The sequence below is a fragment of the Manacus vitellinus genome, unplaced genomic scaffold (genome assembly GCF_001715985.3).
Source record: "Manacus vitellinus isolate BGI_N305 unplaced genomic scaffold, ASM171598v3 scaffold_53_pilon, whole genome shotgun sequence".
NCBI lineage: Eukaryota > Metazoa > Chordata > Aves > Passeriformes > Pipridae > Manacus > Manacus vitellinus.
The window spans coordinates 1698956-1717072 of record NW_021940637.1 but is presented as its reverse complement, the minus strand read 5'-3'; the positions used below and the strand labels follow the sequence as shown (position 1 = coordinate 1717072).

The 18117-nt window shown below is 42.1% G+C and overlaps 1 protein-coding gene across 1 annotated transcript in view; it reads right to left on the bottom strand.

Annotated features, from left to right (window-relative positions):
• The window catches only part of ACSBG1 (acyl-CoA synthetase bubblegum family member 1), a 34073-nt gene extending 23668 nt beyond the window's left edge, over positions 1–10405 (bottom strand). The window contains 3 exon segments of the mRNA XM_018081456.2: positions 1041–1123; positions 10145–10260; positions 10262–10405. Coding sequence (XP_017936945.2) covers positions 1041–1123; positions 10145–10260; positions 10262–10405 — 343 coding nt within the window.
• Positions 10406–18117: the final 7712 nt, after the last annotated feature.

The following is an 18117-nucleotide window of genomic DNA, read 5'->3' as shown; positions in this document are numbered from 1 at the left end:
GTTTGCAAGGAAATTATGAGGGAACAGCTGGAATGGCTTCTCCCCTCATTGTTCTCCTCACCTCTGTGGCAGAGCTGTGGTCACCTCTGCAGGAGTGGCTGCATGGCATGTGCATTCCTTCCTGAGCATATTTCTCTAAACTGCAGCCAGCAGCAACCTCTGGGAGGAAGGCAGGGTAGGTACTGTCAGCAGTAACCAGAGTCCCAGATAAATTCTTAGAAAAATAGGTCAGAGCCTTCCTGAGCACACAAGTACTCTGCAGAATCACAGCCTTGGCAATAATCTAAATATAGAATGTGTGCCTCAAATAGTTCCATAAATACCCTGAAAATTGGAAACCAGAAATTAGTTATCACCTTTATCCATCCAAATTTATTTCCTGCTTCCTGAAAGAACAAAAAGCATAGAGCTGGCAGGTCAATTTTGGGAATGAATCTACTGTGTGTCAAAGAACTGCCTTTTAAAAAACAAAGATATATCCATACAGGTATGTATTTACACATGTGTATAAAATCTGCACATGGGAGATTCCTACATAGATCTGATATCTATGCAGTCATTGCTCCAATTGTCTCTAAGAACAAATATTCTGGTTAAATGAGCACATTTAGATACCAGTACAGCCTCACCAAGGCAACAGGGAGCTCTCTCAGGGCAGCAAACCTTGCAAGGACCCTCACAAAGTTCTGCTAACAAAGCTCCTTTAATTCACCCCAGGTGACAGCTGGGGAACAGGCTGTGATGCCAAAGGTAACATAATTTGTGGGATTTAAAATGGGATCAGTCTGGTTTTCATTCTTATCTGGCCACTGCCTCATATACAGACAAAAACTGGGAGAAACTATTGAATCCATGCAAATTTACAGCTCCTGAAAGTTTTTCAGCTGCCCAGACTCACTTCAATTTTATTTTTGTTTTTTACTCTCCTTATCCCAGCCCTGAAAAATTATCATAACCTGCTAAAATAGAAATACAAATTACATTCAAAAAGAATTCAAAAAAGAGCTCAAATGTCCAAGGATCACCTTTGACAGGCTCACCTGCTGGCTCTGTGCCTTCACCCTGGGTCTCCTCCAAACGGGGCAGGGAATCTCTGCAGACACTCTGGGCATCTGGGAAGCTTCTAAAAGAAAATATAACTATTAAAAAGTTATCCAGGAGTGCTAGTGGGATCCAGTGCAATCAACACAATGGTTTGAAGTGGAAATAAAAACACAGCTTCCAAACACTTCAAAATACAAACTGGTAAAAACAGGAAGCTCAGAGGTACCAAGAACCTTTTGACTCTGTTGCAAGCTCCACTAAAACACAGTTAAACAGGGAAATGCCTTCAAACTCAGGATGACATTCCTTATTTCATACTTTTGGGTTCAACATCATGGAATACACCAGATGAAGGCACTAATTTTGAACCTCCCCAGAGAGGCCATGAACCCTGCAAGTATGAAGAACATCAATTTTAACCCTGATCATACTGCCCCTGTACTGATATCACAACACCTTGGAAGTTGTCACTGTTGGTATCTGTTGAAGCTCTGAGGTCAGGGGCTTTTTGGTTGGTTTTTTTTAAGGAAGAGAAGGCAATTCAGTTCCTAACAACAATAATAATAAAGTTTCTCAAAAACTTCCCCAACACAACAAATTATCATTAACACATGGATGACATTAACTTTTCCTGGCTTAAACAGACCAAGTTTAAAGCACAATACAAACTCCAACCCAAAAAGTCTGCAAAGAATTACGTGAACAAAATATCCAAACAATAACTAAGCATTTAGAAATGACTGACTGCACACAGCAATGAACTGCAGATTATTCATGAATAGCAGCATAAAGACCTTTTAATGTAGCTCATTTCATTTCAAGAGCAAGTTAGGATTTCCTTCATTCCTCTCAACAGCAGAGTCCTGAGTGAAGCTCAGAAAGTCCTTCCCTTTCACACCGTAATAAATTAATTCAAAATGTAGGAAAAGAAAGTTGAAACGATGCCCTTCCCAACTTTCAAATAAATAACAACTTCAAAAGCCATTTTCTACCCAGCAGTGTCAGGTACAAACAGCAGGACCAAACACCACACCAGACACCATTTCCTATCTCATATTAACAACTACACTTGTAAAACAGTTCTGTGTGGAACACTCCTAGAATTTATTATTGTCATTCACAATGAAATCATGCTTTAAAAATGCCTCAGCCACGCTGGGTCCCTTTCACAATAGTTTAGCAGACTTTGTAATTCTTCACCCATCAGAAGTGACAATCCCAGTTCATTTCCTCCCTTCCTCCTCCTCCCCAGATTCCCGAGTCTCAGGTCACAAAAGCAGCCGAAGGAAACTGAGGAGTCATCACTAATCTGGCCTGTGAGGATATTTCCTCTCCTGTCAACAGGCATAATGGGACAAAACATGAAAGGGCTTGTCTGATAAGCAAAAAGGGGTCTGAAAATAGGCACTGGTTTGGTGAGGGCGAATGTTGATGAGAACCTGAGTAATTTAAATATAGAAGGGGATTATACAGCATTTTGAAAGGTAAGCCTGTGTCTGACACATGGTGACTTAATGAACTGGGACTGCAAAGAGAGAATGACAGACCAGGAGGAGATATGTGGGAATAAAACCAAAGCAAAACACCTGAAATAACTTAAAAACATGTGTTTTATCTGCCGTCTCAAAACACTTCATAGTTCTTGAATTTTTTCCTATCTTACAGAAAAACTGCATTTGATGTTTTGAAATCCAGTGGAATCTTTTCCTTTAAGTATCTTCTGAATAATAAAGCTTTTAAAATTTTTATTATTTTACAAAACAAACAAAACAAAGGAAAACAGCTCTGCAGTAATGTACCAGAAGAGCCTCCTCTGAGGCTACTCAAAACTTTAATAAACACCATTAGTGACTTTTCCTAGATTAAGATCTCTTTAGTTTGCTTTAGTCTCAGCTGTTATAGGCTTCTGGTTCAGTTTATATTACGTTCCCTTTATAGAAAAATAACCAACCACCAAGTCTGAATTTCTGGATTCTTTCTGGTAATGGTTCACCAAGTAAAAGTTGTATGAGGAGCTCTACCCATCCAGCATGTTCATGAGTGTTACAGCTGGGAACACACATGCCTGGTAGCTGTTACCTCCCTCCATGGATTAAGGATCCATTTGAGAGTGAGGCTTTTTTTTGCCCTGAAAGAACAACTAAGAAATTTCCTCTTCCACCAACAATTCCCATGGATATTCAGAACCATCCCATCCCTTCTGAATGAACACATGTGGGTTTTGATGTCTTTCCTTTTACCTTCTGTCAGGAGTTATTCCTTTAAAACTGAAGTAAAGCCCCCAGGAATGGTTGTGTTATTTGGAATTGTTCAAGACTGAACTGAGCAGAATTCAGAGGGACTGCCTGGCCCAAGCTTGCTGAGCACACTGCAGCAAGGAGGGAATGCACTGCAGAACCCCAGCTCGGGGCTGAGATGCCTCAGCAAAGCCAGAATGCTTTGGAAATCTCGACTTGGGCTCCTAAATATTTTATTAAGACCGAGGTTCTGCATAAATTATTCAGTGTTCTTAGTGCAGGGCCAGCGTTTTCCAAAATCCAGCTACCAGTTTAGAAGTGGATTTTCCACGTCTGATTTCTGCCTTGGAAGTTTACAGTTCCAAAGGTAACACACAAAAACCTGCACAAATCCCACCCAGAGAGGATTGAACAGCGGAGGTTGCTGGAACAAGTCAATTAGAACAAACTGAGATCATGCTACAAAACCTTGATCAGCTAGAACTGAACAAAGCATAGTTCTGCATGGCTCCATTAACAGGGGTGGGTTTTGAATGACAGCATTTCCTGATGTAATTTGGGATTTAATTTCAAGGTACCATTCCAGCAAACATGACCTCACTCCCTTCACCTGAGACAGAGGCACAGAACTCTCAGGCTGACTGGCTTATCCAGGGGGTTGGGGCCAAGCACAACCCACCTGCAGCTCCCACCACTGCCCTCTGCCAGCTGGATGCTCCTTCCCACTGAAGCTGTTCCCACACATCAGGCCAAGCTGGAAAGCAAGAATCTGAAAATTCCATATATTGGAACAACAAAGGGAAAGCTTCCCTTCCTTCAGTGTTTCCATGATTGTAATCACAGCTCTAGTGAGATTTATCTTTGCAAAGCCATGCAAGCAAAGTGCGGGTGAGGTAAAATAATGACTGATGGAAGTGACAGTCCTTCCTGCTGGGATGACTCACCAGGAGCAAAGCATCCCATCTGGATTTGCTGGCACAGCCATTACTGGTTTTATCTAAGTGGTTTTGATAGCAGCCAGTGCATACAGTATCATTCCTTATTGTAACTGCAGAAACTAAATGCCACAGCTAAACCTCTCCACTTTTATCGTTACAAAATGCTCTTCTGCCAATTGCACACCAGAAAAGCTGTTTGTTCTGTTACCACAATGATGCTGAGTGATTAATGGCACTACTGACTGTGATACTAATTGCCATAGGTTTTTCTTTTGTTTTGTTTTAAGGGAATTTGGGATTAGCCTTTTCCTTCCACAGGCTCTATGTTTCCTTCTCTGGTAATTAGAATTTCTGCTTGCAACTCATACTCCAGGTCAAATACAGTCAGATATTTGCTGTCATCTAAATTCTTTCCTCACAGCAAAATTTTGAAAAAATACTAACAATAAAAGTGAAGTGAATCTACAAACTCAGCCTTTAATATGATAATAAACCAACGATTTCTATGGAGAAAATGTTGTACAGAAATTCTCACTTGAATAAGCCTTACAGGATACACTGGTTGTCCTGTGTAATTAGGTTAGAATCTTCTCTCTCAGTTTAAAAAACTATGAAATTTAGGTTCTAGGGTATGATATATTTTGGCCTTAATTCTGCAGAGTGATTTCTAATATCATGAATTGCACCAAGAGAATATGAACACTGTTTTGCAGCAGTCATATTATCATGAGATTTGAGGGGAAGCTATTCATTAAACAGATTATGTATAGTGGCAAATAAAAGACATCTCATATTCTGTTTGTATTCCTATTTTTTATCACTATTGTTCAACTCCTGTAACGTTGTCAATGTTAAGTTTTTACTCTACAGGGCTTATTAAACTTTTAAAAAATAAATCAGCTTTCTATAAACTTGCAAAAATAAGCCAGTTATCAAACAGCTATATATGTAAATTGTTACTATATTATCCAGGTAAAGGTATTCCTTTAGACTTCAGCATATTTACTTATAACCCTTTACACACATATAGCAAGCCAAATTACTTTTAAGTCTGGAAGTCACATTCACAGCTGCTCACAAAGACTTAAACATTTTTTGGCAACTAAACCAGTCAGTAGCTCAGACTAAGCCTTCACCCAGAAGCCACATTCTCAGCTCCCAGACCTCTGCTGCTGGATTCAGGAGGATTGATACCATCTCCTCCTCCCTCCCTTGGTATTCCCATGCAGAGCTTTCTCCCATTAGCAGCTTCTCCACTCCCACCTTGCTCCTGGGTGCTGTTGTACCACGTGTGTGAGCTCACCATGTACTGCAAGTATTTTTATTAATTAGTTATTTCTAATGGTTTAGTGCATGAGAAATGTTCACTGCTGAAGATTCTGCATTCACAGTACACCTTGTCAGATAAGCTGGGGTTTATGTGAGGCCTAATTTTAGAGGAATGGTATGTTCAAGGTGCAAGGCTCTGGCTCTGGTCAACCACATCACTGCACTTCAGGCCCACTTACCTTCCCAAGTTTTTATTCTAAAACTATTGCATGATTTTTGTGCTTTTGTCCCTTCAAAATAAACCACCCTGCAGACTTTCTGCAACAAAGAACACAGCCAACAATGGGGCAACGCTCAGTAACAGTGTCTGCTGAGTCCACACAATTTCCCTGTCGCTTCCATGCTTTTTCCAAAAAGCAATCCCACCCAGCTGCTCCTGGGAGTGCTCTCACAGCCCTGCTTCCAGCCTCAGTGGCTCTCAGGAAGGCTCAGGTGTGTTTTGCCCTCGCTGTGATGACCCAAAGCTCTGCAGCTCCTTCCTCTGCTTCGCTGTCCCTCCGAGCACATCATTTCCAGGCTCCCCTACCTCCATGTGGCAGCAGCATTACTTCACAGTTCTTACAACACAGTCTCCACCTCATAATTAAACTCCTTTCTCTGCTTGCCTTGCCCAAAGAAGCATTTTGTAAGACACAGGTGTTTATCTTGGGCAGCAATGTGTGCAGAGCCCCATTTGCACGAGGACCTCCTTTCTCAAACACTTTTGTTGAACTGGCTTTCCTAACTATTAATCTGATTTAATACACAAAAAAACAGGTTGAAGTGGAAAATATGCATTTTCCCAAGAGGGAACTTTTCCATAAATTTTGTTTTAATCTTTCACTGCTTGCTTCTCCTGAGGATGACTTGGTGAGTTCCTCCTCTAAAATCCTACAGTTTGGTTGGTTGATTATTTAAGTAATCCACAATAAAGTGGATGATAAAACATCCTTCTTCCAATCAGTGACTGTCTTTGACTGCTTCATTCTTGGTGACAAGTGTCCTAAATATTTATCCCTGTTCCACCACTGAGAAATTCCCACCTCCCTCAGCTTTTGTTCCATGTTCTCTAGGACAACCCAGCCCCATACATTCCACCAGCCTTACTCTGCATCAGAGCTGCTTTGGGGAGTGTTTTGGGTCTACATCTGCACATTCTTAAGAACTTTTCATTGGGTGTTAGACATTTTCAACAGCTCATTGTGGCATTTGAATTCAAGATGGAATCATTAAGTATTCATCTGACAACTCTTCTGGCAGCAAAAAGCAAGGGCTTAAATTACCTATGGGTACCTCTGAAAGCTGTAATGATTCTGGCACTTTGCCTAGAAACTTCAGAAACCAAATATCTTCATCTGGATCCTGTTCATGAGAAACCCTTTTCCCATTCCCCCTGCATCCTGCAAGAGCCAAATCCAATATTTTAAAACAGAGCTCTGGGGATACATTGTAGGAGTGAGCCCAAGACAATAAATTTAGAATCACAGATCTGTCCTAGAGTTCTAGACAAAGGCAATAAAAGTCACTCTGACTTGGATCAACACAGCACCACAGTTTTGACAGCTGAGCAGCTCAACAGAAATCTGTGACCAGCACAGGAAAGGCCAAGTAGCAAATACTGCACCTCCAGACTCTGAGGAGCTGTCAGTTGTTACCCAAGACATTCTGAAGATGTTTTCTCATTTTTTTACAGCATAAAGGAAAAAAAACCCCCACAGTAATGACACACAACATTAGTTCTTTAAACCCTTAATTTCTATTACATTTAAATTCCTCCTATAAGAAGGAATAAAGAAGAGAGCCACAGGAGGTCCTCATGGACAGAAGGACATTGCTGTCTGTGATGGCTGGTTACCTTATTTACTAATTACTCCTCTATTCAAATGAGGGCAATATTATAATACACTCCTTATTAATTCTATTTAAAATTTCCCTTTGCCCTCGAAGAACAGGTTAGATTTAGCTGCTAATTGGTTCTCATGCCCCTTATGAGACTCAAAAAGGGGGCCACGGATCAGCCCAGACATGTTCCTACTCTTGCAAAAGGGGTCAGCAGATTCCCCAATCAGTTTGCTTTGCACAGTGCACAAGAAGCCAGTCTTTCCCAAATTACTCAGACAACTTCTTCTCTCCTCAAGGTACATTTAAAAGTAAAACAAATGCTTAATAAAGAACAAAGTAGTAGAGATAAAGTTAGCAGCTGAGACCCGTTTTACTGCATAACACACTTGGCACACACCTTCTAGGAGAACATCCTTACTTGCAAAAGAGAGAACCAAAATATTTTTTTCCCTTGTTAAGAATAAATATTCTCAAAAATCAGGGCAGTTATTTTGGTGACAGACCAGTTTTACGGGTAGCTGGGAACTATGTGGTTGAATAGGAAGAAAGGAACAATAAACCCAGGCTTTTTTATTCCACCCAAAAAGGCTCTATTCAGCAGTTGGGAGCGTACTACAACCCTGCCCTGACCTTGGGATGGATTTTCTGGCTCTGTTCTCCCCTGCACAGCAAAAACCCAGACCTGGAGCAGAAATCTTCCAGTAGCTGCCTCTGTCTGGCTGTTTGCAGGCAGTGCAGCACACTGAGGTCACAGAACTCATTATTTCATCTCTTCCTCATTTTTTAGGTCACACTGATTCAATTGCAGCCTTATAAAAGGTCTTTTTTAACTCTTTCCAGCTTGCTAGGATTTTATTCTCTTTATCTAGTCCTTTCTACCTGGAATCCTGCTTCCAGCACACAGGAAAAGGTATCTGAGTTTGCTACCACACTTTAAACCACAGCAGGTAAACAATACTATTTACCAGGATAACATGCCCTGACTTCTTCCAAAAAAATAACACAGAGGTTTTATGCCAAGGGCTTTGAATACATCATAAGTATTTGGAGTTCTAGTGCCTGTGATATTCTTTCACTAGAAATTCAAAAACAAACTGAATGCTCTACATCTTTCTAGTACAGGAAGTTTAAATTTCCTGTTTGCTGTGAATGCAAACCACTGCATATTTTTAAATTCTCCTCTAGCTTTTTTTTCTTCAGCAAAGAAAACACAGAAACTTTTCTTTTTTTGCTTAAGCATGTCACAAATAGAGGCATGTGTGGACTAAAATAGAGGCATTATTACTGATTCAGCAAAATCCTAACTTTCATGAGTCAGAGGGTACATGTGTCTATACTGATCACAAACACTGTTTTATGATCTTTGGACAGATTAAACAGAAAATGACAATTCCTGTACTAACTGTATTAGGATTCCAGAGGCAACACCAACACATTCAAAACTTTTCAAAGATTTCTTCACTTATTCCTGTTCAGAAAAACCTTAAATCTTTGGGTTGCTCCTTATGATTCTTATGCAGGATTACAAAGCCCAGAACAGAAGAAACCATTATGACAGAAATTATCCCAACAATCCTTTACCTGAAAGGCTCAAGCAAATCTTCCAAGAGACACAACATGCAAGTTGTTGCCTAAAAAAGTGTGAAGTTACATTTAACTTAACAGAAGACTAAGTATCATACAACAGTTCAGTCTCTGGGAATGAGTAATTAGTATTTAGCAATCCTGACAAACTTCCAACAATCAGAAGCTAAAATATTTCCCGTGAGATGTCTTGCTCTGTTTTTAAAGTATTTCCAGAAACTCTAGAGATGGGCAGCTTTCTCTAACAGGAGACACCACTCCAGAGCAACAGGAACAAGAATGTTTTACTTTTGTGCTGCCTAGGACAGAAAGGAGACAGCAGCCAGTAGGATTATCTTACATGTAAAAGGCAATATAAGCATTAAAATAAACTGTTCTAAAATTCAGTTCTCTAAGAGATGGGTTACCTGGATAAGTTCTGTTGCCTTTTTGGGGAGGGAGATGGTCTATCACAAGGATCCATTATCATCTAAGGATTAGTCCCTCAAATCCAGAAGGGAAGAGACCTACTTCCATAGCTGCAGGTAGGGTATTATTTTAAAGTCCATTCCAAGTAGATTATGTGCATTGTAAGACATGCAGAGCAACCACTACTGAACTTCCAGAGTCTTTAGTGCCACTCTTACCATCAGAGACACAGCAGGGATGGCACAGGAGCACAGGCTCTTTATTCCTGACTGCCTGGACTTTGCTGTTCTCTGGTATTTGAGGGTGCCTGTAACCACCTCATGGTAGAAAAGCCACTGACCACTGAACACTCTGAATCTTAAGACTCTACAAGTTGACCAGTATTTTCAGCTACTCTTCCATATTTTTGCTGTGAGCAGCTGAGCCCCAGGAGCTGAACATACCTGTCAGAACTGCTGGACACAAAGCCCTGCTGAGCCCACCCCGGGGCTAAAGAGCCCCTGTGTTGTAAAATAAACACTCTCCAGCCAGATATATGCCAAAAGGATACACACAACACAGCCCATACTGAAAGATGTTTAACGTCACAGTAGAAGTTAGCACAGGAGAATAAACCCATTTAGACCCTGCATTACAATTTCCTCTCATTCCAGCCTGAAAAGATGCACCTTCTTCTGCACTACAGACACCACTAGGCAAAGCTGTGGCTGCAGTACAAGACAAACTCAAGTTGTGAAAAATTGGTAGGTCAGTTTATTAAAATAAATGCTCAAGCTACTTTACCCGTTTTCATGGCTTCCTGAAACACTGCCTGCATTTTCATCCTGTGGCTGCTTGGTGAGAGTCTCTCCACTGTTAGGCATCCTGACAAAGCCTCCAAGGCTGGGCACAAATATGCTAAAGGACTGTGTGGGTCAGGCAGAAATAAACTACTTGGACAACTGAAGAAACCAACAGTAACTGGTTATTTGTTAAAAAACCCACCACGTAACACAAGAGGAGGAGACTGCAGCCACAAAAGCTGTTTCTTTCTGATTTTAACATGCTTGAAATGTCGCAGTGCCTGTGAGCTGCTTACTGTTAAACTTTCCTTTTAACTCACTTTTCTTTAATTATCCATGAGAAGAATTTTAATGAGTCTACAATGCTTCAAGATGCAAATCTTTTCTTCTGCCAAGATTTCCGACAACTGCGTTCACGGAGGTTGAAGCAATTCTAAATTTATTAACTCTAGCTTCGAAAAAGGACCTTCAGTGAAGCTATTTTCTCAAAGAAAATGCAGATTAATTACATTAGGAAATGCCTTCAAGTCAATTATACCTATGAAGCCCAGCACTGCAACAGCCAAGCCCCTCCTCCAGCATCACAACTACCCCAGCACTTCCTCGGCTTCACCAGGCCAGGCCTGGCCTGTAATGTGGAATTTTCTACACATGACTGAACAAATTACTGCCCAGGATGTAAGAAAGTCTGGTGCAGCTACTTAGGCCACTGCTACACTAGTCAACAAAACAAGATCCAGAGAATGGCTCAAGCCACCCACTGTGAGCACCTTCCCTGGGATGGTTTGCTCTGTGTGCAGTGGAATTTCCCTGAGCCAGGGGATAACCTGGAGATGGTGTTAATGCTTACCCTGTCTGGAGAGGAGGAGGGATGTGAGCCATGCTGAGCCAGAGAACATCATCTGGAACGTTTAATTTACAGTTCAAACACAGCCACAGCGATTAGGAGTATCTAAGACTAGTAAATGTTAACTTTATACAGAGATGTGGATTTTATTCCAGAGTATCTTACACCACATCCAGATATGTGATTGTAGACAATGCAATTTGTAGTGAAAAGAAAGAGAACCTTGCAATGAGATCTCAGGGGTCTATTCTCACAGCAGAAACTTGCTTTGAAAACACCCAAACACAGAACAGGGGATATTTCAATGGTAAAAATGTGTCATCTCATGCAGCAAAAATTCATTTTTGTCAGGATTGATTTAATTCCTTCAATTTGGGATAATTCTCCAAGCTCTGACTTTTGTTCCTGACTTTGCAGGAAGCTGCCTCAGGTATCTTCCTTGGGCTTGCAATCAAATTTGCAGTAATATAATAAAACTGTTGCAAGAAAACTAATTTTTTTATTCTTCTGATAATCTAAAATGTTTTACATGCTATATGAAGGAATCCAGTTAGACAACTGCTTGTCACCTTGCTTGGGTTGCACGTTGGGTGTTGAGTGGCCAGGTAATAAGCTGGTCTCATGGCTAAAGCTTGTACTTTCAGCAAATCAACAGAAAACCTCAAATATACATGTCTTCTACACACACTGTGTTTAGAAAGGATTTTTTTGTTTTATCTTGATTTTCCTATAATCTTCCTTAAACTTACAGTTGGTATTTTGACACAATCAAGGATTCCTCAATGATAAATCACTTCCTCCATCACAAGGGGAGTTGCAGGGCTGGTAAGTGGGGAAGCAAGGGGGATTTACTGGGGGGAACTGGTGAAGAGTTGCTTTTGGACTCTGTATCACGTGACTGTAGCAGAAAACTCACTACTGTGACAAACTGTAGGCTTCCTGCAGTTGTCAGCTACAAACACTCCTGGCCCTTGAACAATAGGCTCAAGCTGCAAGAAACAGTTCTACACAAAATCTGCCTTTGTAGTTCTGGTACATTCCTAGGCACCCTTCAAGTTTCAAGAAATAAATCCTAACAAATGAGGCTGGCAACTTGTGTAGAATTCAGCAGGGAAGGCCTTCACCTCCAATCATTTTTCCATGCCGCAGCTTACACGGTGCTCTGATCCTTTTCCTTTCTGCCTAGACCTACCTGCACACGAGCTGCAACAAGACTGAATTTTTGTGGTGGGCTGGGCTGCTTTTTGCAGCTACAGGTCAAGATTTCTGGGCATTGCCAGGCACACGAAGCTGTGAAGGGCCAGAAGAGGCAAACGGAGCTCCTGCACTGTTCACACCCTCTGCTCTGCAGGTCTCTCCCACAAATTTGCAGCCGACACCTCAGAGTTGAAGGCACCGTCCCCACAAACTTGCACCGTCACAAGATCCCGCACAGAACTACTAGAGGGACCCAAACAAAGCCACGTTGTTACCAAGGTCAGCGAGCAGCCCCGGCGTGGGTGGAGCGTGGCTGGGACAGGATGGTTCAGGTTTAATTCACAAACGCCGCTATGGCAACACGACACTCCCCCAGCTATTTACCTGGGAGGCAGGAATGGGAATGTGGATGGTTCACCGTAAAACCTGGATTTCTTTAAAATTAATGGAGGAGTTCCCTAATTCTGGATGCTCCTTGCTGTTCATCCCAGTCAGTTCAAGCAACCGTGTGATAGCCCCCCCCTCCTTTTTTTTTTTAAGTCGTGTAATTAGTGACAAATCTCTTAGTGTAAAACAATACTTTTTGGTACAAACATGATATCATGATATTAAACGGGCAGTCCCATTGTTATTCCAGTCTTCCAGCACTGAGTCTAGAAAACCAAACCCCTCACCCCACGACAGCCACCAGCAAAACATCTATATAACCTTTACCTTTCCTATTTCAAAGGCTTTGTTACATTGCTTTATAAAATGGCACCACTTCTAATCTTTCTTTCATTATTTTCAATCAGTTCTCTCAGAGCCTGGCAGCTTTTCAACTTGCTACTAATTGCAGCCCTCTGCCTGCTACGTTCCTCAAAGGCTCTTAACTGCATTTACTGTGATTATTTACAGCTTTCACACACAATACATTCACAGAGCTTTCTTTTTCACAGTTTCTCATAAAATTAAGGATTTAATTTGGCCACTAAAACACTGTAGCTAAAATGAAAACAAAATTAGCTCCACAGTTACTGTTAAATGAGACTAGGTTTCAGGGTTTATGAAAACTACTAAATCCAAACGTGTCTTCAAGCACTCCTGTGGCAAAGCCTCCATTTAAGTCTTACTAAACAAGTGAGTCTCAACCCACAGCTTAAAGACCAACCAGTTTACACTGCTTTGGGCCAGGGATATGATGCTGAGGGCAGATTCCACAATGAAAAGTTCCAGGCAAGCAACATCTTTTTAAATTCACATATGTTTTTTACACTAATTCATTTCTAATTCAGATTAGAGAAAGGAGAATTTTTTCCCCCTACCTGGGTCTCCCTACACTTGCAGAACTCTAGAGAATTTATCCATACTCAAATCAGCATCCATAGGCAAAACAGAGACTGCCTCGTGTCCCTTCATCAGGTGAAGCAGTTTATCCCAAAAAGCCCTTTGCTACCCACAAGCACAGCCAGCTGAATGTATTCATATTTCACCAAATTCCCACCAGCAACCTCCCTGTAAAAATGTTTTCTCTCATTGACCACACCACAGCAACAGGATTTTCATTTTGCTTTTCTGGACAATGTATTCTGCTTTCTAGGGAACTGTTCCCCAGAAATACAGAGAAAAAGACAGTAGTTGGTGCAAAGCTTCTGGAGTCTGAGTGCCAGTAAAAAATACCTCAGGTTTGCCTGTAACTACCAGTTTGTACTAACTAAGGAAGAGGGTTCTGGGGAGGGGGGAAAGGAGCTGAAAATGCACATCTGGAGAAAGAGGCAGCTGTTTCTGAGCAACTGGAGAGAGGCAGAACATCCTATCAGGTCAAAACAACAGCTGGTCTGAGGGCAGGCACATCCAGAAACTATTTTGCTCCTCCTTTCTGAGGAAAAGATTGGTTTAGACTCAAAGTAAGTAGCTGCATTTTCACATTTACCTATAGGTGTTCTTTTATCCTGCCATATTCACAGTCAAATTTTCTACAGGCCCAAACCACTTAGAGATGCCCAGCCTCTAACCAATAAAAACTGCATTATGAAAACAGGTCTTTCTTACTCTTTCTGCATTACTAGCAATTAAAATTAATTACTACAGATTGACGCAAATTTTAATTAAATTTGCCTCAGAAAAATCCTCTAAAGATGCTACTCACTCACTGTACACTGCCTTGAAATAGCTCAAAGCAAATGCCATCATCTAAATTTTATTGCAGATACAGATCTTTTACTCTCCATCTATAGCAAAACGATTTTCCCAAGGAATTTCTGTGTAAAACATCCCTTTCAGATATTAATTCTGGGTCCAGTACTGTTAAAGGGCCATTACAGGGAACTGTTATACTTGAAAGTACATTTAAAGTACATTAAAAATGTACTTTAAAGTACATTTTTAATAAGACTAAATATGATAGGTTAAAAATATTATTCCAAGAGTGTTTTCCTAACAGCTTTGTAGAAATTGTGATACCTGTTCAGGTTTGGATGCTTGAAAGAATCCAGCTCAACACTAAGGAAAGTCTGCTGTGATTCTAATTTCACCTTCTTGGGGAACTACTGAAGCTCTTTACACAAATTTAGTGTGACTGAGAACAGACACAAGTTTCCAGCCCTGAGATTTCTGATTTTTTTTTTCCAGGTGTTTATAATAAAAGTTATTCTTGGCACTTCTTTATAAAAATCAAGGGAGCTGCAAGAAGCTGCAATTCAGCAGATTGTCCTCTTACCTGTGTCTCCAGGATGCTGCTTTCAACAATAAGGAGAAATGGTAATATGGCCAGATAAAAGACAAGAGATGTAAACAAGTAGATTCTGGGAGTAGTTGATATAGCAGGGATTAAAAGATAAATGTATAATTTTTGTAGCATATAAAGATGCCGCATGCTCCCAAGGTCAGGGGGGAGGCAGTGGTTTAACTCTTGTTTTGTGCAAACAGAACCCATTTCAGAATCAATTAAATGAAATGAGCAGCAGATCTAATTATTCCCCTTTTCCAGGCCAGTCCTGCCTCCTTGCAGAGCACAGAAAGTCTCTGCTTGTTTTCCTGCTTACACCTATTTTGACGCCGGGCAAGTAAAAAGTGACACGGCGATGGATGTTACATGTGGCAGGAGGGAAAGAAAGGGAAAGAGCAGTGAAAGAAATCAGCTGTTCATCTGGAAAGTAGGTAAGCAACTGCTGGTTAGCAACCACAGAGTTAAGGAGGCAAAGTGTGTAGCAAAAGAAACAGAATTGGGTACAGATACCCTTGATCACCAGGTTGGTTGAGTAAAGGAACCAGCACAGAAGTGCTGAGAAATGTGTCTGCATTGTAAAGGCACATGATGATGCAAAGGATACCCACGGACTGCTCTCTCTCCTATTTTTGGAATCCAAAACACCAACCCTTACTACTTTTCCCACTAATTCTTTGAATAAATAAGGACTTCAGTTGCATCAACTGGAACCAAAGATGGAGAAAACAAATCTTGGATTTCAAAGTCAGTGTAACCTGATAGCTCTCTCTAATAAAAGGAAAGTAAACAAAGCAGGAGGCTCAATGCCCTTAAGCAAAGATCCACACCAGCCAAGTTTTTGGCTGTTACTACTAGTAACAAATGTTAACAGTAAGAAACCACCCACCAGTCTGAGTTCTTATTCTATTTACCAATATCTACACATGCCTACGCAAGGATTTCTACTCACAGAAATTATATACTGTCTTTTTACAACATGTTATAAATTGAGCTCTAAAATTCAATATGTGCTTTGAAAGCTTCTCATCTGCTGAAATATTCAGCTACTGCAAAGCTAGTAACAGATCTATCACTTCTTCTTAAATAGAAATATTATGTTCAGGACTACAGGATTATGGTGAATTTATCTTTAAGGTGAAGACCATTACTAGAATAAACCTTCTTTTTCCCTTAAAAAAGGGATATATTGTTCTCAGCTGACAAGTTTACAGAGTAACCTACCATAGTTATTTTAGAAAATAATTTCTGTATTTGCTTGTCACTATAATTTCACAATTGCAAAACACAAATTTACATGTTCAGCTGCTGATATTTATGCTTGGAGAAAATACTAGTTACGAACACTGATTTCTTTCTTGTGGTTTTGAACTGTTCCTTTCACTGATATTTTGGGTTGTTCTCCTGTAATTAGCTCCCCCTTCTTCAGTACATTCACATGTTTAATACAAGCAGGTTGCACTAATTCAATCTTCTAATAGGGTTTACCTGAAACACATAGGAAGTTCATTATAACAGCACCAGAGCTTTAAATGATGACAAATTTTCATTCAGACCCCACATTGCTTTTTTTCCCCCCATTTTCTTTTTCTCCATTTCCCACTGTTAGACAACACAGGAGGGCTCTGCTTCCCAGTCCCCCTGACTCCAAACCTCTGCTGGAGTTGGCAGGGCAGGGCACTGCAACCTTTGGCTTACCATAACCAGGGGAGATGCTCTGGCTTTAAAAAACTGTTCCCAGGAATGAAGAGCTGTTTCCTGGAATAAAAAAGTGGCTCGTAAGCACTTCTCCTCAACTCAAGTTTAAACAAAATCTGTTCTCAGTTCATACAGCTTTTCTGTATTTTTCAGCATTAAGTTGCCATCTTCTACAAAAACATGCTTTTGCTCAGGTCCCACACCAGCACCAGTACTCTCCTTTTCCCTGAGCAGTAAATAATTAACTGGGGACCTCTGGTTGCCTGGAGAAAGAGGAAAACTACCCCAGCTTCCGAGCCTGCTCTCCGCAGGCCAGCTTGAGGAAAGGGCGAGTAACAGATACACAGCAGGGACACAGCCCAGTTAATTTAAAAGGCCCCAAATCCTGAGGAACAAGGCGTCAGGAGCACAACCTACTAATTAAGCAGATCTAGTGCCCAGCCGGCACCCGCGGCCCAGCGCGGGGCAGTTCGTAGCAGGGCGCTCGCCGGGCTCTGCCGGACGGGAATTAATGGATTCCACGGGGAAGGGAGGGAAAGCGCCGCCGGCTGAGGCGGCTGCCGTGAAATGGCCCCTCAGGCCCGCGGGGTTTGCGGGAGTGGCCCCAGCGCGTCCCGCCCTCAGGAGGAGCCCCCTCGGCCCCAGCCGGGCCCGCCCCATTTTAGGTCCGTCTAAGGCTGACACAGATGGAAGATTTCTGGCCTAGGCAGAAGTGATTGTTTCTACAATGCAAACGTATAAAATAAGGGTTTTTTAAAACATATTTTCAATTCCATAGTCACATTTTAACCCTAGTGAAAAAGCCTATCTAAAGCCTCTGTTTAACACATTTACGATGTTGAAACTTTCAGTACATATACATAGTGAAATATAAATTTTCACTGTGTTTACACGTGTTACGTATAAAGAAGAGGTAAGAACAGGCCTGCATTATCACGTTAGCCTGGCTGTTAGTTCGCAGCTCATACTGAGGGGCAAACTGCTCGTCAGTGCACTGCCCGTGTACAGGTTTGTGTGTTAACCGTGCTGTGGGAAAGCCAGGCCCGTCCCGTCAGCTCAGCTGTGCAGACTGTGGGATTAAGGATATTCAGGGCTCTTGATTCCAAAATCTCAAATTAAACTCGGAGCCCCAGCCCTGGCCTCAGACTGACACTCGGCCTCAGACTCGGCCCCGGGCCCCGCCCCACGCTCCTCCCCGGCGCGCGCCGCCGGTGACGTCACGCGCGACCATTCCAGACCGTTCCAGTCGTGACGTCACGCGCGGCGTCATTCCAGAAGATTCGGCCGGGGCCCGTATAAAGGGCGCGGAGGGGCGGGGCCGCGCCGGGAGGCGCAGAGCGGGCGGCGGGAGCGACGGAGCGGGATCGGCACCGGCGATCAGCACCCGGCACGGCATCAGCACCGAGGTCGGCACCGGCCACAGGGATCAAGCGGCTGGCCCACCCGGGTGAGCGCGGCCCGAGCGGCCTCCGCGGGGCGAGCGCGGGAGCGAGCGCGGAGTGTGTGACCCGGGGGGACTCGGGGGCAG